General features: G+C 35.6%; 2 protein-coding genes across 2 annotated transcripts; one reads left to right on the forward strand and one right to left on the reverse strand.

The window, feature by feature from the left end:
• The first annotated feature begins 93 nt into the window (after positions 1-93).
• On the forward strand, positions 94-24,775 carry LOC130625973 (NACHT, LRR and PYD domains-containing protein 3-like). The gene is made up of 4 exons (XM_057441094.1): positions 94-461; positions 19,026-19,697; positions 20,989-21,360; positions 22,084-24,775. Exons 2-4 carry the CDS (start codon positions 19,037-19,039, stop codon positions 24,615-24,617), a joined length of 3,567 nt encoding a protein of 1,188 aa, XP_057297077.1. The 5' UTR covers positions 94-461; positions 19,026-19,036; the 3' UTR covers positions 24,618-24,775.
• On the reverse strand, positions 14,312-16,434 carry LOC130625975 (bromodomain-containing protein DDB_G0280777-like). The gene is made up of 2 exons (XM_057441096.1): positions 15,826-16,434; positions 14,312-15,609 (listed from the first exon to the last, which is right to left on the reverse strand). Exons 1-2 carry the CDS (start codon positions 16,415-16,417, stop codon positions 14,966-14,968), a joined length of 1,236 nt encoding a protein of 411 aa, XP_057297079.1. The 5' UTR covers positions 16,418-16,434; the 3' UTR covers positions 14,312-14,965.
• Positions 24,776-25,160: the final 385 nt, after the last annotated feature.

Raw genomic sequence — 25,160 nt, forward strand, 5'->3', positions numbered from 1 at the left:
ATTCGAGCACATGGACGCTGATTGGCCCGTTTTATGGCAAAATCATTTGATTGGGGAAAAGTAGCAGGTACCATGTGAGTTTTCGCGTGATTATGCAGTTTTTACCCGAAGATAACGTGATATTTCACGTGATTTTTTTAACTTTACTAACCGCCTCGGAGACACGCGTAACTTCACTTAAATCCAAGAAGATCAAGATTTTGTTCGAGCTTTCAGCCGAAACTAGAAGCTGTGTGTTCCACAGCTAATAAACATTACCATTATGTTAAAGACAAATTTTATTGTTAAAAGACAATAATGAAACGCTAGGATTTTCCCAAAACATTTGGGAATACTTTCTTCGACTTTTTATAAAGTTTGACGTTCTGTTACTGCCTCAAAAGAAGATTTTATACCAAACAGACAACAGTACAACTTTAGTGTGATATTATATTGGTATTTACTTTGAACTATTCCAACCGGTAAGTTTTTTTTTATTTATTTCTAACCAACTGGATCAAGAAAAGGGAAAGTTGCGATGTGTTTACATGTACAAATTGAGATAACGTTAAGCTAAGCAAAACAAGTCTATATGCGTTCAAACTTTATCGAAGCATGTTATCAGAGAGAATAGGAAACTCCACTATTTGCTTTTATGAATTATTTAAAATGTAAAGAAGTTTTTGATGTGGTATACATTTTTCAATACTCTACTAATAAATCCTGTTGTTATCAATAGCTGGATCGCTCTGACCTTAGCAAGTATATAGTTTTAGCAAATTTAACTTTTTACATAACCGTTGTTTGACACCTTCGGTTTTGTTAGACCTTTTGCATTTTTATTTTATTTTATTTTTACTTTGTTGTTGGACCTGCTTATATTTTTAAACGTTTTGTTTCAACGGGTATAAATATGATACAGATTGTGAGCAACCTCATTCCCAGGGCTTTTTTTCTCTTTTATTATTATTTTTTTATTGTTGCATGTTTGGACGTTTTGTTTCGGTGGTTATAGATATAGAATAATAAATAAATTGTGACTTTTAAAAATTCTAATTATTGTGTTCTATGTTTTTATTTGGCACTCCTCATATGGACTCGATGAGAGATTCAGTGGATTCTTCTACGGGACTTCAGCTAGTAGGATTATTAATTTGCACTGTAAAATCCACTTAGGCCGGACTACATTGGAAATGAGAATCGTAACTTGTATTTTGATGACGTCTGCCAGGACCCGTCAATACACAATATTTTTTTCCTAGAATTTGTTGACACGTTGCTTCCAATGTGTAGAGCATGAAACACTAATCAAAATAATGTATAGAATCATGTACAACACCAACAATAATAATCTATATTATAATATATCCGTATACGTCTGTCTGTCTGTCTGTCACGCAAAAAGGTAGCTTAGCTGCGCAATAGCGAGAAGCACGCAATGCGGTATAAAAAGGACAGGCGAACCCGTGGATTTTCCACAGGCTAACGACTAGTAAAGTCAAAATAACACATCTCAAATATTTACATCTTATAAAGTGATTACGTTAGATTACGTTAAAACTTTTAATATTTCAATCAGAAGTGTCTGGAAATTCATTTATTCAGTTGCATACCATCCTGTCCCCCAAAAATATACACAAAATGTAAAAATTAACTGGTTAAGAACACAATTTTTATTTTCTTAGAAGGGGTAAATTTCTAATCAACAAGGATATTATTTTTGGAAAAGATAGGTCATCACATAAGTTTACACAAAATGTAAAACAGATCACTTTTTGAGGAGCTCATCCAAATCAACAAAAATCAGTTCATTTAGCATACGTTCCATATTGCATTGACCATAAATCTTCCACAAAAAGGTTATGAAACACATCCAATTATAAAAAAATCAGGCATTTCATTAAATATAATCAATATAGAAAGAGTTGCGGAGAGGTTGCCAAGGCAAAGGCATTAAGCACGGCAAGGAAAGGGCAAAGGCAGGCAAGGAAACAGGATGAGGAATCAGGAAGGCAGGGTTGGGTAAGGCATGGTAGGCACAGGCATGGGAGGCACAGGCAAGGACATAGTAGGCAGGCACCAGAAAAGGCATAGGAAGGGTAGGCAAAGAAAGGCACGGTCAGTGCTGGCAAGAAAATGGAACGGCAATGCAGGGGTGCATGACTTTAATAGAAAATATCCCCCTTACAACTCGAAGATTGTGTATACTCAATATATCTAAGATAAGTATCATATTAGTCCAGGAGTATAGAAAGTATTGAGGTGCAAATATTTCAAATTCAATATCTCAAAAAAAGTCTCAAATTTATCTCAGGTCAATATACAGTGAATCATGTTAGCAGAATTATGTGCCATTACAAGTATTTAAACAATCGGTCATAACGCCATATGATTTTTTGATAAATCTGAGATTAACTTGATTCCAATGACAACAACATTAAAAAGTCAAGATATGGAAATAATCAGAGAAGTCCACGAGAAAAGCAAAAAAAATTTAAAAAACGCCTTTTTTAGTTTCTTGTGCCTACCAGGTATGTCAACACAAAACTTTTTACCATATAGTGATAGATCTATTACAAAAAACAAAGCACTTTTGGGCTCTATAAATGAAAGTGATAAATGTATGCAACTCCCCCCCTCTACAACTCAAAGATTACCTATTATATGAAAGCCTGGTTGTTGTAGGTGCAAGATAATTATGTTTTTCCTAGCCCTGTTCAGGATTCGAACATGGATTTCTCATTTGCATGAGTGTCATAGCCATTAGACCAGCAGGGCATAAATATATATATATATACAAAACTTTACAGGTGAACATTATATACACTTAGGAATTTACAGCACACAGCCTAGTTAATTAACCTTTTGAGAAATGCTGGTTAAGCCACAAGTAACTGTGTTACCTGGCGTAAAACGCTTGGTGGAACAGTTAATACAAATTGAAAACTGTACCACACATTCAGGTGGAGCGCCTTAGTACAAATGTGCAGTATATCGTAAATCGAGTGAAACACACAACATTTAAGGTTTTTCGGGTGTAATTATATTTATCCTTTAGCTTGAATAAAAACACAATTTACATATTGTGCCATGTCATAGCAAAAACAGTCAGCAAACCTTTTTTATTTTTCACAAAATGTTCCCTGTAAAACTTAAAATATATGTACTTTAATCTGTGGTGCGCCATTAGTATATATAGGTAAAAAAAACCCTTTCAAGAAAACTTTAGCACAACTTCTGTTAAATAGAAACACAGGTAATAGCTTGTCGTAACACTAGGCTGAGTGATTAGTACAGATATACTATGGCGCACATATACGTTTCGACATAATATCCCTTTCCGAAAAATATCCTCACTTTGGTTCAAATAAACAGACAGTAAACACCCTGTTGTTATCCTACACAGCTAAAACAGTCATTCAGCAATTTTATTTTGCGGAAAAGTTTTTGTAACATTTAAAAATAAAAACACAGTTTAAAACCTGTTATTACACTCCTAAAGCAAAAAGAATCCTGCAATAGTTTATGGGAAAAGTTCTTGTGCAAGATCAAACATTAATCGTGAAATCGGATAGCCGTAATACATTTTTCCAAAAAACTTACTGCAACTTCGGTTACCCTGCATGACAATAAAAAATTCTTATTTCCAACTAAGCAGAACTTTAAAATAATAGCAATTAATTAGACTATTGATAAATTAATAAGAAATACATGTTTCAATACATGTTGATGATTGCACGAGAACAGCTTGTCAGAATTTAAAAAGCCTCTTAACAGAAAACGTAGACGTTGATGTTAAAGTTAGAATTTAAAACGCCTGGGTAATAACAAATGCAGATGTTGAAAAATTAAATAATAAAACAGGTATGTTGCACATCCATATAGGTTTAATACCATTTCAAACCAGACATAATCAACATTCAATGTGGCACAGTTTACAAAACGTATAAATCGCCCCAGGTGTTATAGTTACTTGTGACTAAACCAGATTAGCTTAAACTTCTGTTAAATAGAAACACAGGTAACAGCTTGTTGTTAACACAGGGCTGAGTGATTTGTACAGGTAGCTATACTGTTTCGCACATACGTTTCGGCACAATACCCATTTCTAAAAAACTATCCTAACTTCAGTTCAAACAAACAGACAGTTAACAACCTGTTCTTATCCTACGCAGCTAAAACAATTTTATATACTTTGTGGAAAATTTTGTAACATTTAAAAATAAAAATACAGTTTATAACCTGTTTTTACCTTCTCTAAGCAAAAAAACCCCGCAATATTTAATGGAAAAAGTTTCTGTTAAAGATTAAAAATTAAACACGGCACTATGATTGAGTGTATTATCTCACTCACTGTGTAGTATATGTAGAGCTATAGCTAGCTATAGCCAGAAAATCTATTTCTTTGTAGCTAGCTAGTTTTATACTAGCCATTATGATATTGCTTGATCTTTTTTATGCTATTAGCTAGCTAGCTCTTCAATTCAAGTAGCTCTAGCTAGCTATTTAAGTTCTATTATTATTCCAGCTCAGTCAGTAGTTTTATGCTAGCTAGGCTTAGGTGTGAGTGAGAATAAGAAAGGGTTCATTACATACCCTTTCTTTCTTCGCTTTCTTGAACATAACAAGCCCTTCCGTCAGTTGCGATATGGCTTAGATTGAGTTTGAGGCGCTATGTGTCCGAGAAAATGTCATGTGATATTAGTAAAAGTGATTTATGTATCACGTGGCTAAAAAGTGTAGGCAGATTTAACCTAAACTGGAAACGGCACCATTTACTCTTGGTACCATATTTAAAAAACAACAAAAACTCCATCGCCGTGCTAAAAACATATTGTCTCGCTCACTAGAAAAATGTACTTAAGAATGACCATATGAAATTGCTGGGAGACTGGGCCCCAAAACGACGGATTTTTGATATTTTTGATGTATAGGGAACGGGGCGCGGAAATCGTATAGAAATCCTATATACTCTCCCCCGTACTTACTTTTTCTTTTATATTTGGCTTATTTAATGAGGAAATGGGCTCCGCTACTCTCCGCAACTAGTATATATAGAAAGTGTTGCGGAGCGTGGGACTGAGTCCCCTAGGTTCGCGAGCGAAAAATTTTAGATGCCCCTTTCGGTTGAATTGTATAACGAATCGTATAAAAAACAAAGTTCCCACGTGCTCCATGGTAATCGATCAAACTGTTTCATCTTCGCCTTGATGAAACATTTCCTGGGGTTTCCACATTAGCAGTATATACCGTAGTGTGTTCCGGACGCAATATTACTTGCACCAGGGACATATTTTCTTTAGAACCTGATGTATCGAAAATGCTAAAAAAGGTTAAACGGAACAAGAATGGCGTTCGGCTCAAGTTACAAAACCGGAAAATATTTCTTTATCGTGAAATTATTTTCTGGTTTAAAAAATTATGAGATTTCCCGAACAGGAAATTTTTTCATTTTTCTGAAATTTGTTTTGATTGAACACAAAAAATGAATTATATATATATATATTTGAAGATTTTCAGTAGGCGTTGATGATTGCCATGAGAACCGCTTGTCAGAATTTAAAACGCCTCAGTAATAACAAATGTATATACATGTTGAAAAAGTTTCCCCGATACATATTTATTGAAATAATTTCCGTTTCTGTAACTTGAGCCGCACTGGTGTAAGCTCGAGCTAGCTAACTATTCTTAAAGTAGTTAGCTAGCTATAGCCATATATGCTATCTAAGTTTTAATATTATCCCAGCTAAGTCGGCAGTTTTATACTAGCTAGCTTAAGGTGCGAGTGAGGCTAGAAAGGGGCTCATTACATGTAAAAAATAGTGATATACTAGCTAACATACCCTTTCTTCGTTTTCTTGAAAATGCCCTTCCGTCTATTACGTCCAGCAAGCCAATATGGCCATCAACGCAATTTTCATTTCAAGCGCTATGTATGTGAGACAATGTCACGTGATATTAGTAAGAGTGACCGTGGCTAAAGCCGTATGCCGACCTGATCTCAACTGGAAACGGCATGGTCTCGACGAACCAGATTTTCACGGAAGAAATGACCATAAAAAATATTTGGGTAAGTGGGTTAAAAATCGGACGTTTTGAAATTTGATGTACTAGGAGAAAACGCGGAAATTCGATACGCTCTAATATATTTATGGGAACGAGGAAAATAGCTTCGCTGCGCTCGGCTCGCTGGCGCTCCCCTTCACTACGCTCCGCAAAAAACAAAAAAGTTTCAGTCAGAACAATTAGTAATTTTTTCATCATCACCAAACACAGTTATTACTACAATTTTAAAATTGTTAACAAAAACGTTAAACCATGAGCAAAAATGACATCACATACAGTTTAGTTCTCCCCAAGAAACGTTTTTAATACAAACTATAAAACAGCCATTAGCTTACACAACAGCCTTCAGTGGAGTCCAATTCCACAAAAATGTGTTCTTTTAGTATATTGCATGTGGTCTTTTTTCCACAAAAGTTTCCCCAAAATTTTTAAAAACAGCAGCTGGTAACACCAACAAAAACACGAACAGCCATACGATACGTTAAAGTCATAAATCCACGTTTATACTCTGGACATAAACATACATCACACTATCCTGCGCAAAAGTTCAAGTCTTTGAAAGATTTTGTAGGTGCTCATAAAAGAAGAGAAGTTTGGAAACTAAGGTAGCTAGGTAAGTTACAACTTAGAAGGATGAGAAACTAGACGCCATCTTAATTCGTACTACAAACGTGTTAGCGAATTGCCGTGACCGACATATATATAAACAAACTATTATATATCAAAATGGTAGCCGTAATAGTGGTATAGTGCAACACCTCCCTACCGAAAAAAAAATTAACAAAAGAAAAGTGAGTCTGAGTCAATAAAACGATGGCCTTTTGATCAAGTACTGTCCTATTTTTCTTTACGACATGACATAGTCCTTAAAGCGAGTTGGTAATTTAGTTGTTCTCTGTGGCCTTATTGGTGTCATGGACGAATCTTCGATTGAGGCTTGCTTTGCTTGTGGACTGCTGCGTGGTCGTTCAGATGGAAGAGGTCGTGCTACATGGGTTATAGGTGCTTGATTGTGTGCAGGTGTTATTTGATCCAACCGTGGTTTGACTGTGGTATGTTGAGGTTGTACGATGACAGTTTTATGTATGCTCAGTGGCCCGGATGGTGCTGCCGCTGGTTTGATGTGAACCCGGTTTCTTGTGATAATGGTATTCTGTGGTGTTTGCAAGGTATACGACATGTCATTTTTTCTGATTATTCGTCCATACGTCCATGGTTGTCCCCGTTTTTGTGGAGGTGGTTTAGCATATGCGTATGTGCCAACGTCTGGTTTGTCGTGAACCGGTCCTGAATGACGGTCGTATATTTCCTTGGCTGTTCTTCGTTTGTCAATTATCTGTTGTGTTGTATTGGCTACGTCTATGGGTGATGGTAAAAGTGCAGACTTTGAGGTTGGTAGCATAGTTCGGGTTCTTCGGTTCATCATTCTTTGTGCAGGGGAACTCAAGTGTCCCTGTTGCGGAGTATTTCTGTAGTTTAGAAGCGCTATTTGGAAGTCTTGAGACTTTTTGAGCATGTTTTTTGCAACTTTGACTGCAGCTTCAGCACGCCCATTCCCTTTTGGGTAATATGGAGCAGAGCGAGTATGGTGGAAGCCATATTGTTTGGCGAAATTCTTGAACTCATTGTTGATGAACTGTGGTCCATTGTCTGTATGGCATATTTCAGGGATCCCATAACGCGAAAAGTGTGCTGTGGTGTGCCTTACAACAGTAGAGGCAAGGGTGTTTGGTAAGTGATCAACTTCAATCCAGTCAGAGAAGTGGCATACTGTGACCAGATAGTCCTTATTCTTGTATTCAAACAGATCTTGGCTAACAATTTACCAAGGGAGTGACGGAACAGGAATTGATCGCATCGGTTCTTTAGATGCTGATCTTTGGTATTTTGCACAATCGGAGCAGTCATGACACATGTTAGTAATGTCTCTTGCCATATTTGGCCAGAAAAGTACTTCTTTTGCCATTCTCGTGTTGGAAGCTGCACCCATGTGATTGGTATGTATTTTCTGAAGCATTTCATTTCTCAGTCCGTTTGGTATCATGGTACAGTGTCCTTTATATATAAAACCATTGTTGATGGACAGTTCGTCTCTAAAGTTCCAGTATGGTTTGAGATCCTGATCAAGTTGTTGTGGTTCATCTGGCCATCCTCTTTGTATCAGGGTGTAGAGCCGTTGAAAGGTTGGGTCATTTTTCGTAGCTGATAGGATGTTCATTTCCGTGTCGTTTTTGAGCTGATGGTGGTGTTGTGGATACTCTGACTCTGTATCAACGCGGAATACTTCAAAGGCATTTATTGTGTTTGTAGAAGGTTTGGTGAGTGGTGCTCTGGATAGGGTATCTGCTATGTAGAGTGTGGTTCCTTTCTTGTAGGTTACCGTAAATTGGTATCTCTGTAGTCTGGATAGCATTCTTTGAAGTCGTGCCGGTGCTCGGTTGAGTGGCTTCTTCATGATGATTTCCAGAGGTTTGTGGTCGCTATGTACTTCAATGTTTTTGTGTCCGTACAGCCAGTGGTCAAACTTGGAGAATGCATTACATATAGCTAAACACTCTTTCTCAATTTGAGAGTATCTTCTCTCAGTTTCAGTGAGAGTACAAGACGTGAATGCGACTGGTTGTAACTGTTCTTGATTGTTGTTTTGTAGAAGTGTTCCTCCAAGACCATTGTCACTTGCGTCAACCTGGAGTATCACCTTCTTAGCTGGATCAAAGTATTGTAGGACAGGTGTAGATGCTATAAGTGATTTAGCATCTGAAAATGCAGTCTGTTGTGTTGAAGACCATGTGAACGCCATGTCTGTTTTTGTTAGTTCAGTCAATGGCCGGATGACAGTGCTCAAGTTCTGGCAGTAAGGTGATAAGTAGTTGACCATTCCAATGAAGCGTTGCAGGCTCTTTTTGTCGTGTGGTTTTGGCATCTGTAGGATGGCATCAGTTTTCTCCGGATCAGCTTTGATGCCATTTTGTGTAAGAATGTGTCCTACAAATTTCTGTTCTTTCTGCTTGAATTTGAGTTTTGCTGGGTTGAATCTAATGTTCTTGGTTCTAGCTCTTTCCATTAGTGCAATGAGATTTTTGTCATGATCCCTTTCTGCTGTCTGGTATGTTTCCCCACAACCATATACTATGATGTCATCAGCTATGGGTGCGATACCTTCTAGTCCTTCTAACGCTGTCATGAGTCTCATTTGAAATTCCTCTGGAGCACTGTTGATGCCAAATGGAAGTCTTTTCCATCGATAACGTCCATAGGTAGTGTGCATTGTTGTCATATCTGATGATTTTTCATCTAACGGCACGTGAAAATACCCATCCTTTACATCAATTAATGTGAAACATTTTGCATTGTTCAGTTTGTGTAGATGTTCATTCAGTGTTGGCATTTGGTACAGGTCGTTCTATTGCTTTGTTTATTGTTTGGCTGGGGTCTATGCATACACGAAATTTGTTTGGTTGTTCTCTGCAAAGTATGTTTGAGCACCATGGAGTTGGTTGTGTCACTTTTTCCAGTATTCCTTCTTTGACATATCTGTCTATAGCTGCTTTTTCTTTCCCACGTTTGCTCAGTGGTACTTGGTGAATTGGCATTTGAACTGGTGTAACATCATTTTTTACCCGGAATGATACTGGTGGTTGGAGACAGCCAACACCGTTAAAGCTATCTTTATAGCATTCAATTAATGACTCCTTGGTCAGCGGATGGGTTGTATCTAATGGCTTTGTTTTGTTAACATGTGTTTTTGGTTGGCTAGTGGTTGTTGGCTGATCCAGGTTGCCTTGCTGTTGCAGAGAGTAGATATCCCCTGTGTTGATTGTCATGATGTTCATGTTTACACAGTCTTTACCGGAAAGGAGAGCTGGCTTTCCGATCATGTCCTTCGAGTCAAGGACTTGGAACACTAGACTATGATACTTTTTGAACTTTTCGCACAAAAGGGTGATTTTCCCGATGGGTCTGATTGGCTCACTTTTGTTCCCATAAGGAAGTAATACACAACGTGATTTCTGAAGCTCGATATCAGGAAAGTATTTCTGGACGACCTGGTGCGATATGGTGTTGGATGTAGCGGCGGAGTCGATTTGGAACTGTAGGTTTACAAAGTTTCTCCCTGTTGATGAACACAAAAGCTTTGAATAAAATTTTTCCTGATTTGATTGGGATTGTACATTCTGTTGATCTGTTGCGTACGCTGTGCTGTAATACAGTGGTTGTTCATCAGTGTAGTATGTTGGTTGTTGCTGCTCAGGTGATTCCATTTTGCTTTCTGGTTGATGATATGTTGATGTTGCATGAAGGTGGTTGGTCGACTTTTGCATACCCTGCGGATTGCTGTTTGGTTGTGGAGGACGTTGGTTATTTCTTCTGTTGTAGTTGGGTCTGTTGTATCCCTTGTTGCCAAGGTGGCTGACATTTTGTTGTTCTAGACATACTCTTGCAAAGTGGTCAAATCCACCACACCTTGTGCATTTACGTCCATTAGCTGGGCAAGTTGCCCAAGGATGTGGTCCTTTATTGTCTCCACACCAGTGGCAAGTATTTGGCTCACGTCTCAATTTCATGTCTCTGTGTTTCTTCCTTTGTTGTGGTGGTATTGTTGCTTTTGTCCAGTGAACATTCTCTTCTGTCCCTTTTGATGCATCACTGATGAGTTTGTTTGTCACTCGAGCAGATTCCATTGACTTGGCCTCTGCAACAACATCTGACATTGTTTTCTGTGTGCCATCTGTTCTCAGATGTGTTTTTAACAGTTCAGTTCGTGCTGTGTCCTCACAAAGTCCAAAGACAAACTTATCACGACACATAATGTCTGTAATTTCTCCATATTCACACAGGCTTCCGGCTTGTCGTATTCGGACCTCCCAATCCTGGACTGTCTCATCTTGATTTTGGGACGAATGCCAGAATTTGAACCGATCAGTCATTAGGGTAGATTCTGTTGTTCCTGTGTAATGTGTGCGTAGACGATTCATCCAAATCCACGGTTTTTTCTTATCATCTACTGGAATGGATGGCTCAATGGTATAACGTATCACCTGGAGAGCTTCATCTGGCATTGAAGATCTCAGTGCAGAGATCTCCAACAAAGGTTGCTTGTAATGTTCTGCTTGCTCAGTTTGTGAGTCTTTCTCTAAATTTCTGTAGTTCGACTGAATGCAATAGTCATTGAATCTAAGTTCAAAATTCTTGAAATTTTCAGATATGTTGCCAGTTAACTTCAATTCTGGTCGTTTATGTGATGTATTCATTTTTACTTCTGACATCAAGTTACAACTTAGAAGGATGAGAAACTAGACGCCATCTTAATTCGTACTACAAACGTGTTAGCGAATTGCTGTGACCGACATATATATAAACAAACTATTATATATCAAAATGGTAGCCGTAATAGTGGTATAGTGCAACAGGTATAGATAATTAGAAAAGAGGAATAACAACATAAGTCATTAGGTAAGAGCTAGCAGCTGGCATTAGCTAGTTAACAGTAGTTAAGACATCCAGTTAAATATACTTAAACTGGGACAATTAGCTAAAACTAAAGCTAGCTATTTATGCTTAGTAAAACACATATAAAGAGAAAAAATAGTAATTTAAAAATAATAAAATTACAGTGACTTTAACAAAACAAAAGTTTTCCGTTTGTTAGTCAGCTAACAGCTTTATGTACCATTTTGAATTTTAGGACAAATACATTAGTTACTCGCCAGGGTATACAATAATTATGCAACAAAATGTAAACAAATATGGCAAGATTTTTTAAAAAACGCGGCAAAATATAAAACGTTAAGAATTTGAGGCTTTTAAGCGGCTTTTCCTGGAAAATGCGAGTCTGCTTGCTCCAGCGACAAACACCAAACGTCTAAAAATAGAGAATCTCTTACTGTTTGTGATTTCAAATCCACTTCAAGCTCTACCCTCTATTTTCTACTTCTAACTTTACTTTACTTCTTCACTTCTCACTTCCAACTTTACTTTTCTATTTCTTCACTTGGACTTTTTTCTTTTTAAATATGCTTTCTTGAACCCCTTTTTTCACCTTTTTTTAAAAAGGAAGGGATCGTTCTTTTGTGTTTTTTTGGTGGCGAGAGGACACCGTTGTTTTTCGAAAGTTAGCCGTTAAATTTATTTCAGCAAATGAAATTGAGTCGTTTTCATCACGTGATGTAAACAAAGTAAACCCGCTAGCAAAATGGACATAATTTTTTCGGCGACTTCAAAGAAAATTTCGGCGACTTCATAAGTAAATTAACACATCCACTATGACCGTCACACACACTTCGTATTATTATATAAGATGGGTTGTTGGTGGAACTGTAGAATGCCATACGAAATATTAGGTAATACAGGGTGATTGCCTGCGTAATCTGAGTAAGAAGCGTCTGTTGCAACCAGAGCAACGAACTTACGATACGTATTGATTACGGTTACCTATATCCATACCAGTACCTTTATCCCATTTTTGCATGATACCCATGTTGATTTCTAACAATCACCCAGACGTAGTATGGGCAGCGAGTGAGTATGAGGATTTTGATGGTCGTGAAAATTTATATTCGAAATATGATTCCTTCCATCCGTATAAAATTGAGTGAATAGTCTGTTATGTCTGATCAACTCAACCTCCATTCACAAAGTTTTCAATTTTAATAATAACGCCTTTTGCAAAATTATCTTAGTATTCCGCGCTAATATCACATAACAACAACATTCGTGCCATTGCGCTAATGGAACATTCACCCTCCAAATAATACATAAACTACTAACAAAATCTTGCGTGTTTTGAGTAGCAAACTTATTTTCCCTATCAGACAACATCAGGTCAAAGTCGTCTGCGTTTAAACCGTTTCAAACTCTGTATGATCGATTGTTATATCGTACTTGGTAGACCATTCAACACAACCCCACGACTGCTGGCACTTGTATTAAGGCCGTTTTCCACTCGGCGGAAATTCCCGAGCGGGCAGGAAATTTCCGCCCGCGCGATTCTCAGTTTCAATTTCCATTGAGCGGGAAATTTTGAGCACGGCAATGAATATGAACAAATATGGCTGCTATAAACAAGAATTGGAAAATGCAAAAAAAGTATGTGGGTTAGGCAGTTATTCAAGGACCGTGCGAGAAGAGGAGAATTCAACATTTTGGTGAAGGATATGATGATGTTTGATCATTTTTACTTTTTTCAAACCTTCCGGATGCATCCCCATATTTTAGAAACTTTGATTTCTTGGGTTGGACCTTTCATTAAAAAATCGTCATTTAGAAGAGAAACAACCTCTCCAGCCGAGCGACTGTGTTTAACATTACGTTATTTAGCCACGGGAGATGCTCAAATCTCGCTTGCCACTCGATTTCGGATAAGTCCAGCGACTGTTGGGAGAATTATCAGAGAAACCTGTCAGGTTTTATGGAATGTCTTGTCAGAAAAAGGTTATCTTGATGTTCCGAACTCAAAGGAAAAATGGTTAAAAATAGCTAATGATTTTAGAGATACGTGGAACTTTCCGAACTGCATTGGTGCAATTGATGGGAAACACGTCGTTATACAAGCTCCTCCGAGAAGCGGGTCCATGTTTTACAATTATAAAAAAACATATAGCATCGTGTTGCTCGCTGTGTGTAATGCGAACTATGAATTCACACTGGTTGATGTAGGAGAATATGGTAGACAGAGTGATAGCGGAGTTTACACTAGCAGTAACTTAGGACACGCAATTGATAATAATTTACTTAACATACCAACGCCAAGAGCGATACCAGGCTACCACTCTAATAAAATGTTCCCGTTCACCTTTGTTGCTGATGAAGCATTCGCACTGAAAACATTCATGATGCGACCATTCCCACGCAGAAATGTCCTCGACTCATCAGAAACAATTTTCAACTATCGTTTGTCACGTGCAAGGAGAGTGATAGAAAATTCATTCGGAATTTTAGCAAGTCGTTTTCGAATTTTTCGAAGACCGATAATTGCGAACGCTGATAACGTAAAGTTCATCACAAAAGCTGCAATAGCGCTTCACAATTTTCTCATGAAATCACAATCAGCTACTCATACGTATTGTCCACCTGAGCTAGTTGATCAGGAAACTATGAGATTTACAAGGCCTGGTCAGTGGCGATCAGACATAACTAATGGTGGGGCCCTGACACATTTAGTATCACAGGGGTCTCACAACTTCACCAGGGATGCAAAAACAGTGCTGAAGATTTCAAAGTATACTGTAGGTTGGCAAAAAGAAATGGTAAATAGCACAACAAATCCTTTCGATGAAGAATATTGAACATGAATACAATATACAGCTATAGTAAATTAATATATACTGGTATATAATATATAACATTTGTGTGAGTTGCAAAATATGAAGAAAAAAAAATTCATTTAAAAGCTGTTTTTTTGCGTATGTCTGTGTGTGTATTGTCCTTGTACCTGAGTAGCCCAGTGCAAAAAAAGCGTTGTAATGTTCGATTTCAGACGGCGAACCTAATTTTGTTTTGAAAGTCCGTTGAACTTACACTACCTACTTGAATTGAACCTATTGGTACTCAGGACTTTCAAAATTTCTTGACTACAAAGTCAAACTGACCTACTTTTCTGCAGGTCACGAAATATGGAAGATTGAGCTTGCTCAAAATCAAAAAAAGAAATTACACATTGGCACATACTCATTAATTTTCAGAAGTACAACTTCATAGTTGACCACCTTTATTTATATATACAACTAATCATGTTTTAGAACAGTCGAAGACAGCTTTTTATGTGCAAAGAATGCAAAGGGATAGTTCCCCTGAAGTTAAAACTAAGGTTTGTAAAAATTTGGGAGTGCCACAATTTCATGCATGGATTTTAAGTTACTTTTTTTTAAATTTAAACCGAAATGGTGGTACTTCCAAACATTGACTCATTTTAGTTCAAAATCTACATCTGTAGGTCTTCCCCAAACTCTATTTTGAAAAGAACCTCTTGAATTTTCAATCTTGCTTGTCTGTTTTTCACAGCTGGGAGACTTTTCAAAACAGGAATCAAACTCATGCAAAACAAATGATCAGCATCATTTTTTTCTTCTCTGACATTGGTTGGTGTTGGTTCGACAGGTTTACTGATGTTGCTGCACACAGCACTGACATCTTTCAAAGAATTGATCAACATCACATCGACATCTGAGGCCAATTTTTTCTTTCGTTTTGTTGCAGTGGATGTTGGCTTGTAATACGGTTCAGTTCGTGATGATGTTCTGGATGTTATCGAAGAAGTTTCATCATCATCCGATTCAATTGACCTTCTTTTCGACACCTCTGGACTAGTTAAAGAATCATCAATTGACTGTCTATTTGAATGCTGTGAGATTGGAAGTGACATCTCTGGGCTGGCTAAAGAATCATCCACATTACTATCACTTTCGTTTGATGACACTGCACTTCTGAGAAAACTAAGAGCCTCAAAATTTCTACATTTTGCGAGCTTTGATACAGCTGCACCGGATCTCGTTTGTTCTTCTCGTTTATGCATACAACGGCTATAACTGTCTCGAATAAGTTTCCACTTGTTCTTCAAAACATCAACTGAAGTGAAGTAAATAAAAATAGATAAGCAACATTTGTTGTATATAAAGTAAATCACAAAAACAACTTTATTCATTCAAAAACACATATTATGTATACTGTATTCAAGATGACCAGGGAAATATATGTATACAAACACACTAATTACTTGATGTATGAAAACAAACTGTCACAGTGAAGCCAGGTGGATAGAAAAGTTCAAAAGTATGGGATTACCTGTAAAAGCTCCATTTAACGATGCTGAAATTATCTCCCAGGCTTTTTTCTTTTTAATTTGGTCACGGTACACGTTCAGCTTTGTATTCCATAAACATGGATATTGCCGTACTAGTTCGATTAATACTTCAGGATCTACCACTGATGCTCTTACTCTTGTAAAAAGATTATTTGGTGCTACAGCAGTTTGTTGTTGAGATTGGTGTCGTTGTTGTTGCAGCAGAGTTTCACCATCGACAACATTTTGGGCCTCTCTGCGTAATTGCTCAACATATCTCAAGTTGCTCTCTATCAAGTGGTCGGTTTCGACGCTGTTGTAGGAGCTTTCTTCCTGAAAAGCTGCATTATTGTTGCCATCTTCTTGTTGTTCATCAAGTTGCTGTTGTTGTTGCTGAAGTTGTTGTTGCTGAAGTTGTTGTTGTTGTTGCTGCAGCAACCAAGTTTGTTGTAAGCTGCTAGCTGTAGCTGTTCTGGGAATAAAAGCATTCCCCTCTTCTCGTCTCAGTTGTTGACGATCTTGATGTTGTTGTTGTTGCTGCTTCTGCTGTTCGTAGAAACGTGTCACAGCATTTGGTAGAGATCCAGACGCCATTTTGAAGTTTCTTCTCCTCAGAGGTGAATTCTGATTGGTTAAAAAACAAATGTCTCTTTTGGCAGGCGGAAAAAGTTCAACATTTTGAACTTTCATTTTCGCCTTCTCGTAGACAATTTTTCCGCCGGAATTGATTTTTTTTCGGCACATTTGCTGCAAATTTCCTGCCCGCTCGGGAATTTCCGCTGAGTGGAAAACAGCCTTAAAGTGTGACCCAGACATTATGTGTCAATAAACCGTTCTAACAATTCCCACAAAAAGGTTTACAAAAAGATGTCCGAAATGATCAAATTTGATTGTATATAATTTGACGGATTTGGCGTTTTTGCGTCTTTTTTTATTTATTTTTCTTTTTCACATCGAAAAACATTGTTTATACTTTTTGCTGGTTTAACTTCTTTGGAAAAAAACTTAGATCGTGTTAGGAGAAAATTGGGCTATAGATAGCGCGTAGCTTTACTGTTTTTACACGCCAAAAAAAAAAGCTCTGGTCAAAGATAACAAAATGCATTAAAATATTTACAATTAAGTGTGCAGTGAAAATATCTACATAAAATATTATTCCTGTGTAAGTTTCAGGTAATCCTCGATGGCTGACACAATGTTTTTATTGTTGATGATAAACTTCAAATGTTCGTCCTCCAATTTTTTTGTCAGTTACCAGTTGTCACTGTTTGCTTCATGGATAGATCTGTCAGTACTATTTTGACAGTATATGTCTCTTTACATTGATTTTGATTACATTTTTCCTCCATAAGACGTGCATTTCATCACTGTTTCTCCAGGATACAAAGTGACCTGTTTCAAGCATGTGCTAATAAGACATGCTTTATAGGCACTCATTTAACACTTTTAACACAACAAGTATCGTCGACAAGTCGATGCCAATGTCCACACCTAGAGAAAATATGAGGATTATTAACAGTTGTAAATAGTAACGTAATGTCAAGAAATTAATCATGTGAAAAACCCCTAACAATATCATTGTGTAGAGTGATATTATGTAGTTTTACATCTGTATTCTTAACTGAGAGCTGTTGCTTTGATTTGACAAGAGTATCAGAGAGATGTGCAATGAAATCGAAGTGTGAAAGAAACAAACTTACTTGTTTTATTGTGTTATTTTGTTTATTGTTTTTTTGTGTACAACTTAATCTGTTGTTTAATTTCTTTTATCACTTTCTCAAATCCATTTTTCGATGATTGTTTTTTCAATCTAATGAAGTACTCTTGAACTGTTTCTTCATCGTTTCGTTTCATAAGTCTAAATAAGTACGTTTCGTGATTTGATTTATCTTCGGTTCAAAATGATTGTCTAACGCGTCAATATCATGTTTATACGTGTGTTCGACTTCTGAGTTTAAAATATTTTCGTATATTTCAAAAGTATCGTTACCAACATAGTTTAAAAGCATTGCACGTTTTTATTTCTCGTCAGTACCAGCCCAATGCTGTAGACAAAATCTCAAACTTTTCTTCATATTTTTTCCATCTGGTTGTTTGTTACTTCTGTGACATGAAGCGCTGGAAACTTTAAAGTTATTACAGCCTTTCTGTATTCTTGTAAAATGTAACGAACGTAAACGTTTTGTAAAATAAATAATTTTTTGTAAGATAATTTTTTTTAACGAATTTATTCTTCTTTTAACTTTAAATATAATCTCTAAATAATCTTTAACAAATAAATAAATATGAAATTTCATGTTGTAGATTATTTTATGAAGAAATCTGCTTTTGAGTTAAAGGTTGTTCTTTCTTAATTTCCAAAATATTCGAATAAGTGCCCAATTTGGCTTCAGTAACATATTTACATAACCGCCTCGGGACGCTTATTCGAGAGAGGTGCTTATAAAAAAGATCACAATAAATGTTGGACGTTCAATCAAGCACTACGGTATGCTAGTAAATGTTCTTGTGATACCAAGATCCAGTACACATACCAGGTAATGTATATAATACAGAACAGAAATCTTGTATGATCAAGACCAGAATGTTCTATTATGCAGACAATATGTGTCACGTCGTTACTGGTGCCGATTACGTCATTCCCTAATTTTTTAAACACAGCTGTTTGTATTGATTTATTTATCATTGTTACGTTACAACTCATGAGCATTTTCTGTTTAGACCGCGAACACTTTACCCCATTCCTCTCACAAGAGTTACTCCGCTAAAAGAGCCCACGGTTGAAACCTTTTTTTTTAAATATTTCATTACTACAGCAATATTATCAAACCGTCTGATCTCTGAGTAATCAATCTTGGAAATTTCTGTCTGTCGATATAGTACTGATATTGAATATGAATCAAATAATATGTTCGCCAATATCTCTTATTAATTTAACATATATTAATCAATTTAACACTAAAAGAAGAAAATTGTAAGTTAAATAAATAATGTTTGAACTTGTTGCCGAATTTATTAACATTAAAATTTAGGTTTTACAGCTCAGTTTTTGTTTCTAACAGATGCAGTTATTTGCTTGAAAAACTGCTGAATTATAGCTTGTTTTAAATTTGCGCTTTTAAAAACTTTTTTTTTAAAACTTTGGCCTTATTCAAAAAAATTTCCCTGGTGTATTAATTTAAAGCTGATCATTTTATTTTAGGACGTATAGCTATGGCGGCAGCATCACAAGCTGGAGGGTCCACTCCACAAGATGTAATTAATAAAAATGAATACCAAGTCAAACTGGTTGCTCTCATCAACGAATGCTGTGATTATTTACTAGATATGCTACATGACCCGGGACGTGGTGACATGCCAAAAGATAAAGTAAAACTGTATCAAGCATTGAAACCATTCGAGAAAAAATTGCAAAAGCATAATTTAGATATTGCACTTCCAGGAAACGGGGAAACGGATTCGAAATCGTTTGATATCACAACTCTTTGTGATATATTGATAAATTGCTGCCCAAAAATAAAAAAACCAAAGGGTGGTTGGAAAATCAAAGCACCAAAAGAAACTGATTTAAGTGACGGTGCTGAAATCATTCGGATCAGAAACGCAAGAAATAGTGTTATGCAAGCTAAAGCGCTATCTGAGGCAAAATATGTTGAGTTATGGGACGCAATACAAGCAATTTTACATCGGAATGGTTACGATATAAAAAAAATAACTGACTTAAAAACGCTTTCCTTGAAAGAATACTGTTTGAAAAATGAATTATTTCAAATTAAGTTACAAAAAGCAGAACAAGATATTATAAAAGATGATGTAAAACAAAATAAAGAAGAAATTAGAGCATTGAAGGAGGACTTTGAAACTTCAAAAAAATGTAAGCAACCAATCATGTTATTACTATTTTCTTTTCTCGTGTCAAAATTATATTTGTTCAAAGCAAATGATATACTTTAACTTGAATCTCGCAAAAAGCTAGAAGCAAACAAAATTAGTGTGGCATTAAGAGTAGCCAATATGAAATTCGTGTAATAAAGTCAAATTAAAAAATTCGAAAAACGTAATTAATTTACATTATGTTGTCCTCCTGGACGGGAGACAAGATGATGTCATGAATAGAAGTTTTTATCTAAATCAGAAAAATATCAGTGCAATGAAGTATCAAGGGAAATTCCCTAGTCAAATAATTCTGTAACCCTAAAAAGTTTGAGGTTTTAGAATGTATAAGAAAGGAGTAGTCTAGAATCGTCTAAAGAAATGAATAATAAATAAACGGGAGTCCGAATAAATTCATTGCTATGAGAACTTACGATCTGAACAATCACAACGAAAATTTTTCTTCCCAAAATATAGCAATATCTTAATTTATAAGGAAATCAGCATCATACGCTTCGTGAGGAAGGTTTTTAGGACGACGTTGAATGCGCAAGACGTGTAAAAGTTTTCGTATTCCTGATATAGAAAAATTTGACGTTGAAGGTTATATTGCTACGGTGTGGATCAACGTCAAAACATTAATCAAAGAACAAGTGACAGACATAGGGTCTTCCAAGATACAACTGTCCATGTAGATTATGTAAAAAAGAAGATATTTCCACTTATTTGTTCAGTCATTGTCAATGAATAATATAGATATTATCTTTTCATGAACAAGCGAGTTTATTCTAAATATTTCTAAACATTTAATAATAATTTCCCATTTCTTTTTCCGTCAATACAGATTGCATCATTTACTGCACAACGTATTTTGTTTCGATTTTTTGACACTTTGGAAGATTTCACACCTCAAATGTTACATAAAAAAGGAGTATTAAATTTTAACCCTATTAATTATATAGCAAAGAAGATATATATTCTTGTCAAGGGTTGTAGCTCCCTACACACAAATTCTTTTTTTCTTAAAAAAACAGTGTGTTGATTAGGTCGACTTTACAATCGTTTTCTCTCCAATGACTCGATAATAGGAATTACTACTTAATAAAAAAAGGTCAAGTGTTTTTACATAAAATCCGTAGCCTGTATTAGGTCTGCAAAATAGTACTTCGCTATGGTTGACTTTACGAGGACGCTTGTAGAAGAACTTTCTACAATGAAGAAAAAAACTTTTGTCGGAATTTCTTTTTGATAGTCCCGCTTTCTTTATTAATTAGTTTTTCTTTCATGTTTAGCGAAAGAATTCACAAAACTTGCAAGCCTGGATGCTTTGAAGTTTGTTTCAAAAATGATTGGAAGTGATTGGAAGGAACTGGCCAGGAGACTAAAAATTAAATTAAACGTCACTGTAGACATAAATGATGAAATTAAAAGAAAGAGACATAGTGAAGACGAAAGTTCGGAAACATCTAACAAGAAACAAAAGCTTGGCGAAGACAAGGTTGCCCATAAGAACGAGGAAAAATGTCCTAATGAAGTTAACATGAACAAATGCTTTGATAATATCAGAAGTGAAATTCCATGGGATGAGCTGAAAAATGAATTAAAGTTATTAGGGCGTCAGGATATTGTTAATACAATCACGTCAACAACGTGTTGTACGCGCGGTAAGATGTGATGTAATAATTTTCTGAAGCAGTATAAACTGTCTTAAACACTGCTTTCATAATAACCCAAATTTTTAGGGCGTTAGAGGCTCGTCAGTAAGAACACTTACCATTTGTCAATAGCGTTAAAATGAGAATTTTTAACACTATGAAGCTGGGAATAATGCCACCCTTACTATTATTTCTTTTTGTGATAAATTTTTGTCTTAATAAAAATTTAGAAATAAGTTGGAAATTCTTTGACTTAACCCTATTCCTCATTCAGCCCCCTCTGTTTTTGTCTCTCAACTTTGAAATAAAGTAAAAAATTATTGACTTATTGGTCACTCGTCATTATCAGGGACAAAAAGTCACGGTAGGAATAGGTTTAATTTTTGCTATTACAAAAACATTTAAACAAAGTTTAATTTTCGATAATAAATACTTTTCTAATGTCAGAGCTACTTGGAAAAAAATTGATTTTGTTGTTTTGTAAAACCCGCAGATTTTACGATCTAATTATACATGCCACTAACATACTGACTCGTAACTAGTTAATTGAAAAACAAATTCAGATAACCGATTACTTAATATACGATGACGTATGTAAAAATAACGACGTCTCGCTGAGATGGTGTAGTTGTAAACAAAAACTCTACTTACGACCATCAACTCTTTGTCTTTTTTTCTTTCGAAGCGCTCTTAAACAGAAGCTCTTAAATTTTATAGTGTTTATTTTTTTAGGGTTGAAAGAGTGCTCCATATCACTTAAGCAACAATACAAGAAAGAATTATCGGATTGGAAAATGGCTTCAGCGTTTAAAACTGAATGTGGTAGAAAATATACAATCAAAGATCGTAGTAATGCTTATGTAGAGTTGGTAGTAGGGTCATGGAGTGAAACATTTGCTAGCGATCAAGAACACTTTAAAAAAAACATTTCGTCACACAAAGAAAAAATCGACATAAAGAATATCGTTCAGCAAGGTGATGAAGCCATTTTAATTAGAGGTATTGCAGGTATTGGCAAGACTTCGTTCGTGGAGAATTTTGTTTTACAATGGGCAAACGAGAACATTTTGACAGATATTGACTTTGTGTTTAAATTTACATGTCGTGAGCTAAACGCGGTAGGAAATATCTCTAGCTGGGAAGAACTTGTGAAACGATTTTTTCCAAACATTGGCTATTTTGATGGGCTATTTAAAAATTTAATTGAAAACAATGCTAGAGTTCTCATAATCATTGACGGTATCGACGAATTTCGATACCTTAATGATCTAACCAAATATTCAGAGGGAAAATTTGCACAAGATTTTGTTTCCCTTATTCACGATGCAATCGTCCAGAAGATACCCCTACTTTCAAAGGGCAAAGTGATTGTATGCGGACGACCGCAGGCTTGTGATGTCATTAAAAACATACTCCAAGAAAAGAATTCGCAGCTTAAATTAATTGAAGTGTCCGGCTTTAGTGAGGACAACGTTGACACTTACATTAGGAAATTTTTCTTATGTAATGAAGAGAAAATTAATTATTTGAAGACTGCCCTTAATGAGATTGAAAACCTTAAATCCATGGCTTATATACCTATTTATTTGTATATAATATGTACCGTTTTTAATTCGGAACAGAAGCTGGAAGAACTAAATACGATCACAAAATTGAACATTGCAGCATGCTTGGTATTTTTGATGGACCACATGACCGAGTTTAAAGGAAAAAATTGTGCGCTTATTAAATTATCTGAGAGCGAACATGTTTTACAGATGATTAAAAGCACTTCGGAATTTGCGTTTAAGTCACTTGAGCAGCAAAGAATTCTTTTCACACAAAAGGAATTTGAAAATGTAGATAAGGATTGCTTAAAAACTATTGAAGAATCTGGTATCATTGAAAAAGTTGAAGGGGATGATGATGGTGACTTTTATCAGTTCAAGCATTTGGTTTTGCAGGAATTTTTTAGTGCTGTTTACATGTTTCTTGTTGGAATTGATGTTGAACCAGTATCAAAACTTCCAAATATGAGGAATTGTATTCCGTTGTTGGCTGGGTTGTATGGATTACTGAACAGTTATGAAAACGTCTCTCAGTATATCAAGAAATTTGTTATTGGTTTAAATGCATCACCTAGCGATTTACCTGTCGAAAATTTGTTCCAATTCAACGATAAAGAAATTTTCCTGTCGATTTACCACGAGTATCGAGGTGAAGTTTCAGCAGATGTTATAAGACGTGTCTGGAATTATGCATTTTTGCACATATCTTATCATCACACTTTTAGCCAGTTTATTTTTTTTCTGAAGTCAAAAACAGTTGATTTAGACTTACTAAATATCGAATTTGATATGGTGGATGGTCAAATGAAAGAAAGTGAAATTCAGAAACTAGTTTCTTCAAATAGCATAGATAAATTAGAATTGAGGTTTTCTGGAACATCTTTAAGTGTCTGGAGTGTATCATTACTTTCTGAGTGTATTTCAAATAGATGTAATGTTGTGAGCCTATCTATACATGACGGAAATTTAAGCGATGATCATATCGAATGTTTACAAAGTTGTATACCACATTTATATAGTTTAGATCTTTCGTGTGATTTTGAAATGACGCCAACCTCAATGCAGTACTTATCAAAATCAATTAAACAAGATTTCGTAAAGTATGGCCTTTCAAAATTAATTTTAAGCAATTTGACTGATGAGCATATCAATAGTTTACGATCTTGTATACCATGTTTATCAACACTGCACCTGTGTGCATGTTCAGAAATGACTGTGTATTCGATGAAATACATATCAGATTCTATTATTCAAGCAGTTGAAGAAAACAAAAGCAACTTGGAAGATTTAAATTTAACCAATTGCGAGTTAACTGATAATCATATAAAATCTTTACAAAGTTGTATACCATATTTAAAAGAGTTGGATCTTTCTGAAAACGATGCAATGTCACCGGTTTCTATGAAATACATATCAGACGCCATTACAGAAGCAGTTAAGAAAAACACGAACAAGTTGAAGGGAATAGATTTTAGTTACTGTGGCTTAAGTGACGACCATATCAAAAATTTATGTTCCTGTCTGCCAAATTTTGAACGCGTGTATCTTAGTGGCAATAAAAAAATATCAACGATTTCGCTAAAATACATATCAAATTCAGTTATGGAAGCTGCAAGAAAAAATGCAAATCATTTGAGTCGACTTAATATGTCTAGCTGTGGGCTAAATGCTGATGGCTGCGAAAGTTTGAAATGTTATATACCAGACATAACTTTTTAGTAAAGACAAAAGATACACGTAAAGGACATTATATTATTTCATTTTCTTGTTTATGAATTTTTGAAAGTTAAATTTTGTTTAATTGTATTCTTTCAAACACTTTTAAGTCGTCTTTCGCAAGACGTCTGTTAGACGTTGACTAAAAGACGTTTGTTAGACATCTTGATTAAACGTTTTAAAACGTGTTGTAATAGACGTACTTAAGACGTCTAAAAAGCGGACAAAATGGACTAGATTTAGACATTTAGTTGACGTCTTTGTTAAACAGTTTTAAAGACGTCTTGTAGTGAACGTTTTTTAACGTCATAAAATGCGTCTTTTAGACGTTAAAACATAACCAGTTGCTAACTTTAAGCATGTTGTGGACAAATACGAATACTAAGTTACAATAAATAAATGTTCGTTTTACAAATTTACAATAAAAGCTATATATATTCTTTATATGAAAAATGACTATTTAAAAATTTAAAAAATTTAACAAACTGTAGGCTTATATTCAGGATGATAAAAAAATGAAGAACCTGGTTGTACAATATAATTTTT

Source organism: Hydractinia symbiolongicarpus, chromosome 14, assembly GCF_029227915.1.
Source record: "Hydractinia symbiolongicarpus strain clone_291-10 chromosome 14, HSymV2.1, whole genome shotgun sequence".
Taxonomy (NCBI): domain Eukaryota; kingdom Metazoa; phylum Cnidaria; class Hydrozoa; order Anthoathecata; family Hydractiniidae; genus Hydractinia; species Hydractinia symbiolongicarpus.